The 14966-nt window shown below is 45.0% G+C and overlaps 1 protein-coding gene across 3 annotated transcripts in view; it reads right to left on the reverse strand.

Moving 5' to 3' along the window:
- The window catches only part of MAP4K3 (mitogen-activated protein kinase kinase kinase kinase 3), a 180041-nt gene that overhangs the window by 67294 nt on the left and 97781 nt on the right, over positions 1-14966 (reverse strand). For all 3 annotated transcript variants that reach the window (XM_075535824.1, XM_075535823.1, XM_075535825.1), the window contains 4 exons: positions 10697-10752; positions 9863-9910; positions 6145-6187; positions 3508-3580 (listed from right to left, as the gene is read on the reverse strand). In XM_075535824.1, coding sequence (XP_075391939.1) covers positions 3508-3580; positions 6145-6187; positions 9863-9910; positions 10697-10752 — 220 coding nt within the window. The remainder of the gene's footprint in view (positions 1-3507; positions 3581-6144; positions 6188-9862; positions 9911-10696; positions 10753-14966) is intronic.

Raw genomic sequence — 14966 nt, forward strand, 5'->3', positions numbered from 1 at the left:
TGAGTGTCCACATTTCTTCACTCGCTCAGTTTTAGATCACTAGCAACCAGGCTTTCACTCCACTTCCCAGGCAGAAGACAGCTACTCATGCTTCATCATAAACAAAAAAGACTCAAGTGTTATCTAAGGGAAGCCCCTGTCCCAACAGTGCACCCCGATAGTGAGCTCCCAGGAGAAGCTTCTCTGGCCCGCAGGAGGAAGAGGAGGAGGAGGAGGAGGAGGAGGAGGAGGAGGAGGAGGAGGAGGAGGAGGAGGAAGAGGAGGAGGAGGAGGAGGAGGAGGAGGCAGGAAACAACCAAAGCAGTCCATGCCCATGAAACAGAACATGATGCATTCTAAAAGAAACATTCAGAGAACAAGAAAAAACTGGACAATGTTGCAGCTGAAACAAAGGTTTCAGACAACGGATTAGAAAAGAAAGCCAGAGGCTGGTAAAGACAGTAGAAACAAAAAGCAAAACAAAAATAAATACACTGAGGTGTATCACCCAGTGGGGAAGCGCAATGGCTTAGTTAGTATAGCTCTTCCATCCCAGCCATTGAAACGCCCATCAAACGACTGGGTGGGGCCATGCAAACATGGCAGTGTGCGAAGAACTAGCAGTTCTGGCATTCTTCCAGCGTATGAGAGAGCCATCTCAGGAGCAGGGAGGAAGAACCCGAGTCCATCACAGGACCCCACTTCTACTCCACAGCAACAGAGAAGACGAGGCGGAGGAGAGCAGCTTGCTGGGACGATGAGGCAGCCTGGAGGAGCAGTCTGGGGACCCTGAAGTGGAGCAACAGCCTTCCCAGCCGGGAGGCCAAGGGACCACACGGCTGAGAGGCTGAGGACCAGAGAGGTGGCTGGCTGAGGAAAGGTACTGCGGTGGGACCAAGTCTGTCTCCTTGATGGTTTTGACTCCGACCTGCGCTAGCCTGTTAACTTCCCTCATACACCTCCATGTCACGAACACTGCCTGTGAGTTCTTTGTAGCCATTGCAAGGGACTGCTGAACCGAGCGGAAGAATAGCGTGCTGTGAGAGGGACTGACGGTGTTCAAAAGGACCAAGGCCACTGGACAGTGGAGGCCAGTCTGGCCTCTGTCTTGTGGCAGACAGCCGTGGCTGGTGTGGAGGTGGATCTTTGTACGAAGTGAGGATGTGAGGGAAGTCTTAATCAAGGATTTAAGACAGAAAGAAAATGCCAGGATAAAGAGAACAAACGGGCTAGATTTGAATGAAAGGAAAGTGTGCTCTAGGAAGGATTATGCCAAGAAATTTAAGGAAAGAGAAAATGAAAAAAGTATCAAATTTAAAGATGTTGAACTATTATAGCAAATTTAATAATTAATGAATTATGAAATTTCACATCAGCAAATACAATAGGCACACTGGGTGGACAGGAATACTGGATGAATTGAAGAATGAAAATCTTCAGAAAGCTGATGGTGCCCGGCTATCAAAAGATATATAGCATCTGGGGTCTTAAAGGCTTGCAGATAAACAAGCGGCCATCTAGCTCAGAAGCAACAAAGCCCACCAGCCTGTGTGATCATGAGGTGTCAATGGGATCAGGCATCTAAGACCCAGAACAAAACCATACCCAAGTGAACAGGGGGTGGGGGGAGACATGTAGTGGAGACCCAATGCCTACCTGTAGACAAGTAGACATCCTCTTAGAGGGACCACAGGGAAGAGACGAGCCAGTCAGGGTGCAGTACAGCACTGATGAAACACACAACTTTCCTCTAGTTCTTTGGTGCTTCCTTCACCCCACGATCATGACCTCAATTCTACCTTACAAATTGGATTAGACCAGAGCATGCACACTGCTACAGACAAGAGTCTGCAACCCAGGGAATCCAGGATAGATAACCCCACCAAAGCCAACAAGAGTAGAGATACCAGATTAGGGGACGATTGGGGGAGAAAGGGGGAATTGATCTAGAACCCCCTCCCAGGGGGATGAATAACAGAAAAGTGGGTGAGGGGTGACAGAGGACGATGTAAGATATGAAAATAACAATCTATTACTTATCAAAAGTTCGTGAGGAACGGCGGGTGGGGAAGGGAGGGGAAGAAATGGGGAGCTGATATTAGGGGCTCAAGTGGGAAGAGAATGCTTTGAAAATGATGATTGCGGCACATGTGCAAATGTGCTTGAAACCCTGGATGAATGTTTGGATTGTGATAAGCGATGTAAGAGCCCCCAATAAAGTATTAAAAACAAACAAACCCAAACAAGTCTACAAATCCTGGGTAATTCTAGAAATGGAAGAATTTTTGTTACAGCACTTTGGACACGATTTTAAATATACACATTCATTAAATAGACAAATCAACATGCTATGTATCATATCCCAATATCAAATAAATGTCACAGGTTCAGACAATACATGGTTGAGAGGTCAGTCCACCTAGGAGGGCATGGGGGGGTGGTAGCGCAGAGTGGGGCCATGGCAGGACTTGCAGTGTGCTGTGACTTCACACACGCTCTAGACCTACCCACCAACAGGTTTCCGGTGCTCAGCGTCTAACACACAGTGACTGCTCACAAGCGCTTATTGCGGGACCAAATAAGTAAAAGGACGGTCACGGAATACCCAGCGACATATAAGAGCTGGCAGAAAGGATCTGGGGTGGGGGCAGTAGGGGTCACACTTGATGAGGGAGATCTGCACTTGATCTGGTCCTGTGCAATGGAGGGCTGTGAGTGACTACTGAAAGATTAATTATAACCCTACTAACTGGAAGCGAGGCAATGAAAGGCAAAAAATTAAAAAAAAAATCTGTGAAAATGCAAGCGAAATGTATAGGTGCAAAAGTCAACATCAGGTTCCTAACCTTTAGGGCAGTGGTTCTCACCTTCCTGATGCCACGACCCTTTCATACAGTTCCCCATGTGGTGGTGACCCCCCAACCATAACATTATTTCCATTGCTACTTCATCACTGTTATTTTGCGATGCTATGAATTGTAATGTAAATATTTGACATGCAGGATTACCTTCATTGTCACAAATTGAACACAACTAAAGCGTAGTGATTAATCACAAGACAATATGTAATTCTATATTGTGAAATATTTATTTCTAATGACAAATCAATGAAATTTTGTCTTGAAGCATGGTGTAGAATGTGTAACAGTCTTCACGCTGGGTACTTGTATGTGGGCGTATCTGCATGTGGGTGGACCTGCTTGGAGACGGAAAGAGGAGCAGTGTCTTGGTTCCTAAGACCATTGGAAATACGTGTTTTCTAATGGTCTTAGGTGACCTCTGTGAAAGGGTCATTTGACCCCAAAGGGGTCTTGACCCACAAGTTGAGAACTGCTGTTTCAGAGCCTTTTCTGTAGACTGAAAATTGTTATGGTGGAATATACTTTGGCTGCATAAACCACACATGTGGAAATATCTACCTTACTTATTAATTCATTGAAGACCCCTTGACCTGCTTCAATTTCAAACTTTGTGAACGTTTAGTCAAAACACTTTTAACGATAGAACACACAATTAAAGTACAATTACCAATATGGTGTGCCAATGAAAGACTTCCGTTTGGCAATCGTAGCTGTTATCTGTGCAGACACTCCAAAATCAGCTACGAAAAAGGGAGAAAGATTAAGAAAAGAAAATTAAGAGAGAGTGAAATAGTTTAAAAGACTTTTCTAGTCATTGTTTCACTACGTGATTTATTTCACAGAAACCTGAGGTATCCTCTGATACAAAAATGAAATCGTTTCTTCTTTAATGGACTCACATGAGAATAACACAAACATGGCTGGTGTATGTCACAGCCAAATAGATTCCCCCGTATCCGCACATGAACCAAGTAACAACAAAGTGCATTCAAGACCAACGATCCTGATGAGAAAGAGAGAGCTGAGAGAAGCTGGCCCGCCCCACTTTGTGGTTTCATGAATGTTAACACCCAGGGCCTAGAATCCAGGGACTCTCCCTGGAGGGTCGCTCACATTTCTCGCCCACTCCCTGTCACACGCAAGAGGCCCGGTGACTGACGCCAACTCCACCGACACCTATGGGTTACTCCATGTAACAGGCAAAGACCTTCAAACAGAGTATTTCTAAACATTTACCTTAGCGACTCATTCTTACACCAGTCAGAAGCTTTACTCTGTGGGTAGGATTGTGGTTGTTCCCTAAGGTCAGAAGATCGGGTTCTACGGGAGGGTGGAGGGAAGGTGAGGTAGAAAGGGGGAACTGATTATAAGGATCTACATATAACCTCCTCCCTGGGGGATGGACTGCGGAGAAGTCGGTGAAGGGAGACGTCGGACGGTGTAAGATATGACAAAATAATAATAATTTGTAAATTATCAAGGGTTCATGAGGGAGGGGGGAGGAAGGAAACTGAGCTGATACCAAGGGCTCAAGTAGAAAGCAAATGTTTTGAGAATGATAATGGCGACAAATGTACACATGTGCTTGTCACAATGGATGGATGGATTGTTATAAGAGCTGTAAGTGCCCCCAGTAAAATCATTTAATACAATTAAAATAAAAAAGAATTACAGCCTCAGACACCCAGGAGGCAGGTCTACACTGGCCTATGGGCTGCTAGACATTGGCATGGACCCAGTGACAGAGAGCTTTCGGCAACTGGTGAAGTTCAGGAGTCTCAAACTCAAAGCCCTGGTGCTGGCGCTGGTCATGCATGGGACTACTTCCCAAGGTCAAACCCACCAGTCACCCGGTGGGAGAAAGGAGAGGCTTCGCCTCCAGACGATTTACCGTCCTGGAAACTAAACGCGGCAGTTCTGCTCGGCCCTGCAGCGTCAGTGTGGGAACGAATTTGATGCTAGCTGGTTTTTGGTTTTGTCTCCCAACTCCTGGCTACTCTGAGTTACTGAGTCACTTAAAAAAGTGAAAACAGTTCTTTTAATGGAGAGCAGATGGGAACATTATGTGTGAGGTGGAGCAGCTTCTGCAATGAGCCTGCGTCAAGGTTTGTTTTGATGGTTTTTAAAATACTTCATATGTCACCTCCAGTATCTGCCTTTTCTCTCCAATTATTTACAATGCACAATGCCACAACTGATCTTCTTGTAATGTAATTAAAATATGCAAATATGCCATGAAAATGCTGTTGAATGCCATGGGACAGATAAACTAGAAACAATACATTCCATTATTAATAAACATAATTCTATCAAAGTTTTTTAAAAGTTTCAAATCATGATATTATACAGGCTATGAACTCTAATCCTAACTTGAAAGTTATGATATCAAATGTAAGTTGTGATTTAAAATAAAGCAACACTCAGCATGTAAACTGTATTCCAATACAATGTTTCTCTACTTCATTAAAAATATATAATATAAAATACAATATTTCTTAACTCCACTTGATATAGAAACAATGCAGCATTTGGGAGATTTTGTACCTATTTTGGTTTTGGTTTGCTTGCTCTGTTTTTGGCCATGTTTGTACTGATTTCTTACTAGCAGTCACATTGCCAGTTAGAGATTTAAAAATTTCCCAAAGGTATGATTTAGTCAATCCCATTGTTCATCTGTTCAATATTTGCAAACATATCTACTCAATACGTTTATTTGTAGCCAAATATGTTCATGACCCAATAGATGAAACAAGATGCTTCTACACAGAAACGCACACAGGACAAGGGCATGTTCTCACTGAAGTGCCTGGCTGGCACGTCTGGTTGCTAACGGAAAGGCTGGATGGTGGAGTTCGCCCAAGGACCTTCACATGGCCATCTACTCTGACAAAGGACCGGGGACACCCTATGGGGTGCTGGTTTACTCTTGCACACCGGGGCCACCAGGACTCGGACTTGGTGAGATGCCGGCAGGCGTGTACTACTGGGGGGCACAATGATGTGACTTCATGAGAGGCTCGAGATTTACCCTAAGAACGCTGGTTCATGCTCACTAACTCACGGTCAGGGCAATGTTCAGATATCACAGCTACCGCAAAGATGCCAACTGGGTGCATCTCTCAAACACGGAGGGCTGACTCCGGCCTCACTGGGGGATGAGGACACAAAAGTGAGACGTGTTTCCTAATTAGACCTGCGCTCAAAGTGCACAGCAGGTGTGCTACGGACAGGCACCTGGTATACAGAGGAGAAGATAAACGTATCCTTCAGAACAGATCTGCAAACGACAAATTCAGTTACTTACCTAACTTCACATGACCATTATCCGTTAGCAGAATGTTAGCGCCCTTCAAAGTGAGAAGATTTCAGTTAGAGTGGGAAGAGACACTCCATCAGGACAGCTACAGGGTAAATACACATGCTTACAATCCCAGGGGCAGCCCCAAGCACACAAGCACTTCACATTTAAAGTACGCCTAATATTAAATCGTTATGTCATAGGAAGATTCACCATTCTCTTTTGTGTGCATCTGACAATCCTTATAAAATGGCCCTGCCTTTTCAATAGTGCGAAAATTGCTATTTAAGATGAATATTAACATGAAAGTGGTAGATTAGTTTTTATCTAGATGTTACTTTTCGGTTGACAGCACTGTCACTAATATTTTACCTAATAATGGGATTTTCTATGGGTTTTATTACACTTTAATCTGTTGCTGTGTGAAATGTATTTTTACTAATTGACGGCCCTTTCCTGATGGCTGGGGAGGGTCCCCTCTTTCTAGGAACTCATCATCAGGGGAACAGTGCTGGCATCTGACGCTGGACCTCGGTGTCGGTACATGAGGATCTCTACTAGAACATGCCTCGTTAGGCCACGCGGCACACAGAAAACCGCCATCCGTCAACAGGATGAAAATGCTACTTGTCCGCCTGCCCTTGTCACTTTTAGCTACTTTAAGCTTCTTGATCTAATTCCAGAGATGATGATAATGACTACTTCCTCTTTTAATTGCTCAATGCTGTGGAAAGAGGTAGAAATATCGATGCATGGTTTCCTCAAGGCACTTCAAAAGGTTTTTAAAATTTTTTTGAGGTTAGATTGAACTTTTTGTCACTTTCAAAAGAAAAAGTAAGTGGACACTTCAGTGCAAAATGCCCTCAGGCACAGAAGTGTGTGCCTCGGGGTCCATGTGGGGGGCACCCCCAGCCTCACAGAAGCAAAGCATGTTCAAAATTGGAGGGGGAAAAAGACAAGGACAAGGAGGCTTCCGAGATTTCAACCGTCACTAATGAAGCTGAATTATACCCACGGATGTTACCGTGGCTTATGGAGTACGCGGACAGAGAAGGAGAGACGAGAATCGAGGGAAGGTTTTATCTGATCGAGACCCGAGCTACCCAAACTGTCGTCAGCGTCTTGAATGGGTCTCTACTCAATTCTAGATTTATTTTCTTAAATGGCAATTTATATCACATCATCTGCACATTATGGCCTTTGATGTATCCACCCAACTATCTGTCAGTCTGCCTGTCCATCCATGCATCCATCCATCAATCCCATCCATCCATTTATCCACCTACCCATTCATTCATTCATCCCTGAAAGGCTCAAACACAAACCGAACTCCCTGCCATTGAGTCTGCTCTGACTGATGGCAACCCTATAGGGCAGGCCAACCCCTGTGGGTTGGGTTTCCGAGACTGCAACTCTGTGAGAGGCGGCTGATGGCTTTGAACTAAGGCCGTCAGCCCAACTCGAAACCCACTATGCCCCCTGGGCTCCTTTTCCTAAGGCTACCAAATAGTAAGTAAGTTCCAGCTCTCGTAGTTTTACATTCAGAGAAAATAGTTTCTAAAAGTGAATCCGTACAGGAATGCATAAAGTAACAAAGGATTTAAAGTCAAGACGGAGAAATGTATTCTGAAGACAGTAGGATGCAGAAGGCCTCTTACAGGCAGTGGTGTTTGAGCAGAGAGTTCGATGCCGTGAAGACGGCCAGCCCCACCAATTCTAGAACGTTCTGAGCAAAAGAATCAAGTACCAAGTCCTTGGACAGGATACGCTTGGCATAGTTCAAGTCCAGACTGTGGCTGGAACTGTGTGAGTAAAATGAAGAGAGGGGGATCAGGGAGCCCAGGGCCTTGATCAAAGAGTTTGGACTTGGTACTGAGTTTGATGGGAACCAACCGTGGTTGACAGGCAGGAGAGTGGCATGCTCTGATTTAAACGATCACTGTGGTTGCAGGTAGACAGCTGACTGGAGAACCACAAGAACAGAAGCAGGGAGACTCAGTTAAGATGATACTGGTGACGCAGACTAAGGCAGAAATCGGGCAATGGTACAAATCTACCCAATTAGGCCACACGCTGAAGTATGGCACCCAAGTCCTTGCATGACAGAGCACCAAACCAAGTGGCCAACTCTACCTCCTGCTATCCTCAGACATCCGCTTCACTTCAGCAATAGGGTCCAGGCTTTAGGGGCGCTAAACCGACTTCCTGCCTTCTGACCCAGTGGTCTTTGCTCACCTGGTTTCCTCGGACGGGAATGCGCTCCATGCTCCGTCTCCCACACACCTATCAATGTCCTTCCAGATTCCCTAAGCGTTCCAAGCTACAGAACCCCTCGTGACTTCATTTTCCTATGATCCCTTCTATGATCCTATGATCCTATGATCTATGATCCTATGATCCTATGACTTCATTTTCCTATGACCCCTTCTCTCGCTGAACTTGGAAGCTCTTTGTTCATGCCTCTGATGCGGCTTGGAGAAAATACCTAACGCCTGGGATCTCAGCAGAAAAGCCGTGCGTTCCTGAACGTTTATGCAAAACTGGAGAACATGTGCAGAAGGGCATTGTTTTTCCTGATGACAGAGTCCACGGCTTTCATCAGAGACTCAAATGCTTAAAACCCTTTAAACTTCAGAAGATCTCATACAACAAAGAGGAGAGACAAAGAAGGGAGACTGGTAGAAAAGGAAATTAAGTGAAAAGGGCAAATAGGTAAGCTGAGGGGATGGCAGGTTCTTTCGCTGTAACCTCAGGAGTCGCCCCGCAGCACCTGGTTGGCCACTAACCCCCAGTTCATGAAAGAGCGCCAGAGAATGACAGGGCGCATCGCACCCCGGGCCTTGCATTAGTAATGCGAGGTCCTTGCTGTAATATTTAAAGCACAAAACTTCGAAAATGCTGTACACCTGACAGATGCCATGCGTCTAATCGGCATTTCACAAATAAATAAGTACCAAGTAAAATGGGTTATTAAAAATTAAGCTCCCTTGATAGCCTAGCTTGTGAATGCGGGGCTTTTTTTTTTTTTAAAGGGAAAACAGTTTTCCTTTGATTGTCATTTCCCCCTAATGATTTTAAAGGCCCCAAACCCTCAGAGCAGACGAGCAGCAGGGCTCCAAGGTTCATCCCAATCGTGACAGCACTCCCTCCTGTACCTTCTACGTGAGTACTTCACTCTGCCACGCACAACCCCAGCCACCCCATCTGGCGCTCCTGGCGCTGGGCAGCACATGCCAGCCCGGGTGCTCAGGGCCTCCTGGCTCCAGGCAGCAGTAGCCACCTGCACACCTGGTGCTCATGGCCACCTCTCTGTATGACTCCCCATCCCCACCGCCCTTCCAGCAAGGCTACCCTCCTATGTGCAATGGATACAACTCTTGGGCTTTGTTCAGTGGGCTGCGTAAGGTTTTAATGTAATAGACATTAAAAGACTTTTACTATGGATTAACTGGGAACTGTTTGTATATATGTTTGCAAATCCAAATTGTACATTGTGCCTTTTCACTGATCACATAGTGGCCATTAAGTGACATATACCTGTACTTTCTAAAGAGGGTTATTCAATAGTATGTGAATGGTATCGCAAAGTTGGTGTCACTTTTCATCCAGCTTTGGAAGTATCTATATGATTATAGTTATACATATTTCGTCAACAATTTCAACATGTAGAATAGTTCAAAAGATTTACTTCAAAGTGACCACTAGGTTAAAACCATATGCATACCTTTATATCTCTGTGCATTTTTCCTCTACTGTGAAGATAGTATAATCCCTGGAGTTATAAAAAACAAAACAGAAAAATAAATATGATTTTAACAGAGCATACAAGTGATGAATTAAGTTATACTCTCCAATTTCGCTCCTCCCTCCCCGACCCTTATTCATGACAGAGGTGTAAGAATCATTATAACTTATGTTATTCCAATAGATGATGCAAATAAGTCAGCTCAATGAGACCAACTAACTTTCCTAAGACAAATAATTTGCAGGAAGCTCTGAAAATAGTTTGAGGTAACTTTTAAAAAGGTATCTTATCCAATAGTATCAGATTCAATGTCCACACTAACAGTTATTTCTCAAGCCTTTTTTTGCCATTAAAAAGTAAAGGTGAACATTAACATGTCCTTAGTGTTTAACAATTTTAGGTTATATTATCAAATTTCTACTTGCAAGTGTAATTCTCTTGTACATATACTTTAAAAAAATCATCTGCCACTGAGTTAATTCTGACTCATCGTGACTCGATAGGACAGCAGAATTGCTCCTTAGGATTTCTGGGACCATAAATCTCCACAGGAACAGAGAGCCTCATCCTTCTCCTGCTGAACAGCTGGTGAGTTTGAACTGTCAACCTTGTGATAGCAGCCCAAACTTAACCAGCACAGCAACCAGGCTTAGTTAGCGCTTTATTACACAAACAATTAGAATGTTTATTAAAAGCTCTTCAAAAGAGTTTAACAAACAATATTTAGCACTGATTTTACACAACAGGCAATGCACAATATCATCGTGTTTAAGTTAATACTAAAGGTTACTTTTTGATTCACATTTGATTTACCTGTAGTGTTTCTCTGCTAACATACGCAATTTGCAGTTCTGACAGAGGTCCAGTTACTATAGGAGAAGAAAGGTAAATTTAATAAAATTAGCCGATGCATATTTTTCAGGAAGTGACATGGGTTTATAAGTTCGGTGTTATAACAGATTTCATCTATGGAAACAATTCTACTAGAACATGAGTTTCAACCGGAGAGCTTTGGTCTAATTGCGCTCATTGCCTGCCTCGTGCCCAGGGTTCACCACAGTGCCTGGTACAGAATAGCTACTAACTACCGATGAGCGACCGAAAGAAGTCACTGAACTGGATATTTTCAATTTTACAACTCACCGATCAATAGTACATCTTAAATGCGGAGAGGGTATGTTCACAGATGAGGGTTGGCTAGTTTTTAGTAAAGTTTTCACTTGACTGTGTAACGTGTTATTGCTACTTTATAATCAACACAGTTCTCCCTGCAGGTATTAATTTTAGTTAGAAAATGAATGTGTTCACTGTAAAAAATTCCAATCAAGGAGAGGGTCTGAAAAATATAGTTCTCTCTCATCTAAACACACACACACACACACACACACACACACACACACAAATATAAACATAATCCTATTACACACGAGCTTCTAAAACTTGCCTTTGCCACTTACCATCAACATACTTATGTAGTTTAATCTTATCCTAATATTTGAATATTATTTCCTTTTGTGTGTATCCATTTGAAAAGCCTTCAAAGCTTCTTTTTCACTACTAAATTACTTTAAAATAAGGAAATACCATTAAGTGGGAGAGACAATTCTAGATATTGAATTCAATTCCAACAGACAGTTCTCAAAATGTAACAGCTTTGGGAAAATGTTTACTTTTGAGTTCTTGTGGCATTTCACAATCTTGGAAGAGAGAAACCGACTACATTTAAATTCTTTGAAAGTGGCAGTTGTGTTTAAAGGTCCCAAGAGAAACCTTATAACTAAAGTCTGTGCCTTCCAAGGCCACTTTCACTGGGAAGATCAGCTTCCTTAAGATTTCTGCTTCTACAGTGTGGCAAACGAGACAACCTGAAAACATTGGAAATCATACCTAGAAAAGGCGGGGGGGAAAGATACTTAAAACAAACTTTTAAATACAGAGCCAGGCTCATAAACTATAAGAGACTTTCCAAGGACCAGAAGCAAAAAGGGAAATGAACCAGAATAAAGCAACGTGAGAGAACGTTCTAGCTGTGTGTTCGATGAAAGGCAATCGCGGGGAGCCAGGCTTCAGCTTCTGGCGTCCATGTGGACAGGGAAGGCAAGGCCCTGGGGGTGCACAGGCGGCTAAGAGCCTTTCTTAGGCATCAGAACCCTCCAAGAGCTACTCCCTCCTTAATAGAACAAACGAGGAAGATGACTAAGGCTCTTGGCTCTCGGGGCAGGTGAAAGGGGTAGAGGAAAAGGGGTCTCAGCGTTTGCTACCATAGGCTCCGTCATTCAAGTTTAGGGTACAAATACAGAATGGAAACCTTGAGATTACGGAGATGGGGAGGGGGGGTTCTGGAAGGACACACCCATAAAGTCCATCGTTTCTCAGGTTCAAGTGCTGCCCACTGGGTCTCACATATTTAATTACTTAAGGCAGCACAGCGATCAAGGGTAATACGTCTCTTTTATTGGCCGATAGATTACCTGCCATATATATCATCATGGGGGGAAATGTAAAGATAAGATTCAACAGAAAAATGTTCAAAACAGATGGGAGAAATGCCCTCGATATGTTGACACAATAAAAGCGAGTTTGTCTAAGAAAAAGTAAAAGAAAAACCGTGAGGACGGGAAAAGGAGCTCATGAACAAAACCCGCCTTCAACATGTCTCTACCATGAGGCAGGCCAACAAGGCATGACCACAACTCAGTTAATTCTTTCTCCTTTCAGAGGCAGAGCTTACTTTATTTTTTTTTCAAGTTTTATTGGCACATAACTTATATACCTTACAATTGAAGCACTCAACTATATCAAGGGGGATTGTACAATCATCACATCTATCTTAGAGCATCCCTACCCCCCATGGCTAAATCACCTTCAATAGGAGTTATGCATAGCCTTTAAAAAATGTTTTTGGTGAAAATTTACTTAGCAAATTAGGTTCCTTTTTAGTAGTTTTTATCCAAATTGTTCCATAACATTAGTTACACTTCATAGATCATATGGTCAGTACTCTCACGACTCTGATTTTACTTGTTTCCATTTGTCGGGCTTCCCTGCCCTCCCACAGGGGCCCTGGTGATGTCCGGAGTTAGCACCGGGCTGCTAATCACAAGGGCAATGGTTCAGACCCACCAGCTGCTCCACGAGAGAAATATGAGACAATCTCCTGCGGGAACGAGTCACAGCCACAGAAACCTCACACAACAGTTCCACTCTCTCCAAAGAGGGTTGCCCGGTTGGAAAACAGTCCATGGCAGTGGATTCTGCTGGCAAGTTCCCTGCCCCTACTTAGCAGCCCATCGTAGTCCTGACCACGCAGCCTCACGTATTTAGTAATTCAAGGGAGCACTTAATTCACAGATAATACTGTTTCTCTTAGACGCCCGTCTGCTGTCTGCACAAAGGGGGAAAAAACCCTCTAGTGATTTGCTCCTGGACACAGAATCTGGCACAAGTGACAATACAGAACTTGGGAGACGACACCTGCGTGCCCTCCTGGTCCCACTGGCTCTGCGGGGAGCCGCTGTCCTCGGTCCACTCCAGCTGCTCCCCAGAGAGATGTACCCAGTGAGCAGTGCAGCCTCCGCCAACAGCCACGGGAGTGAACCACAGGGCCCGGCCCTCCTTCCGACCTCAGCCTCGCCATCCCTCACCCCTCCCGAGCCAGATTACGCTGCCACGTCAGCCCCTGGCTCCCGCCCTTTAGAAATCAGGAGATCGGAAGAGCTGTTTCAGCGGTCAGGTTCGCAGATCACTTGGTTAAAGCCGTGAGCCAGCGAGATGAGGGCGAGCACAGATGGGGAGGGGGAGGTCTAAGACGGCTACGCAGGCAGGCAGCACCGTAGACTAGTCAAGAGCAGACACATTGCCACGAGAGGCTCATTTAGTGAAAACTTAGTAAAGGCAAGAAAGGGAACACAGAGGAAAGCCGGGGTTTGGGGATAGGCACGTGTAGGGACATGGCATTGCTTAAACACGGCTCTTTTATCTAGGTCTTTGTAATCCAACCGAGTGACTGGGTGGTACCATGCAAATAAGAGGCATAAACACTCATGGTCGGTGTTGCCGGTCCTCTGGGGAGAGCCCGAGACCATCAAGAAAGAAGAGTCACCAGTAGAGCCCGAGCGATCCCTCGGGGACGCGGCCGAGGCCCCCGCACTGCGACCATGGGCAGGGCAGCAGCACCAGGCTGGAAGGCTGCCTGGCACACAGAAAGAGGCAGAGGCCAGGGAGCAGATGGCTGAGACAGCAGACTAGAGAGAGGCCCCTGGCTGCTGGCATGACTGAGACGAGGTGCTACTGTGGACAAGAGGGCTGTGTCCTTTGTGTTGTCGGATAGTGATCTGTGGTCATCTATTAACTTACCTAGCAAAACCGAACCCAAGCCAATGCCACTGATCGATTCTGACTCTTAGGCAACCCTCCAGGCCAGATCAGAAATGCCCTTTCAGGTTTCTGAGGCCAACTCTTGACAGGAGCGGTGGCTTCATCCGTCCCCAATGAAGCCGCTGTGAGGTTGAATTGCGACACTGTGTGCAGCCCACTAGGCCACCAGGCCCCTTATCGTTTCCACGATCTTAAGTCTTTTCTGTGCGATCCATGAGGTCGGCGCCACGAACGATCACACCGAGCACTGAAGGAGTGACGTGGAGGAGATGTTGGGGTCAGGATAAGATAAAGGAAGTTGGAGGGTGGAGGCCCAGCTGACCCCTGCCTTGTGGTCGTCAGCCTTGGGTTGGGGTGGAGTTGGATTCTCCTCCCACCAGGGCATGTCCACAGGATGTACATTCCAGCACCCACGTTGTTTCTCCCACGGACTCAGGTGCTGATCAGAATGAGCACATTAGCATTCACAGCCTTATTTTACTTTGTTATCGCCAGCCTTTGACATCATTGAAAGGCCTAGTTTGGGGACTGTTGAACAGAAATGGTAACAAGTAAGCCAACCCGTTGGTACAGGAACACTAGACTTTTTGTTTCAGAGTGAAGAACAGTAAAGAGGGCGATTGCCAGCACGGGGAGAATGGAATCAGATACCTGATTTGGATGGAATATATGGTAAGACTAAAAATCGAGTAACAGAAAGCATATT

This window comes from Tenrec ecaudatus, chromosome 17 (assembly GCF_050624435.1).
Source record: "Tenrec ecaudatus isolate mTenEca1 chromosome 17, mTenEca1.hap1, whole genome shotgun sequence".
In the NCBI taxonomy this organism is placed as follows: domain Eukaryota; kingdom Metazoa; phylum Chordata; class Mammalia; order Afrosoricida; family Tenrecidae; genus Tenrec; species Tenrec ecaudatus.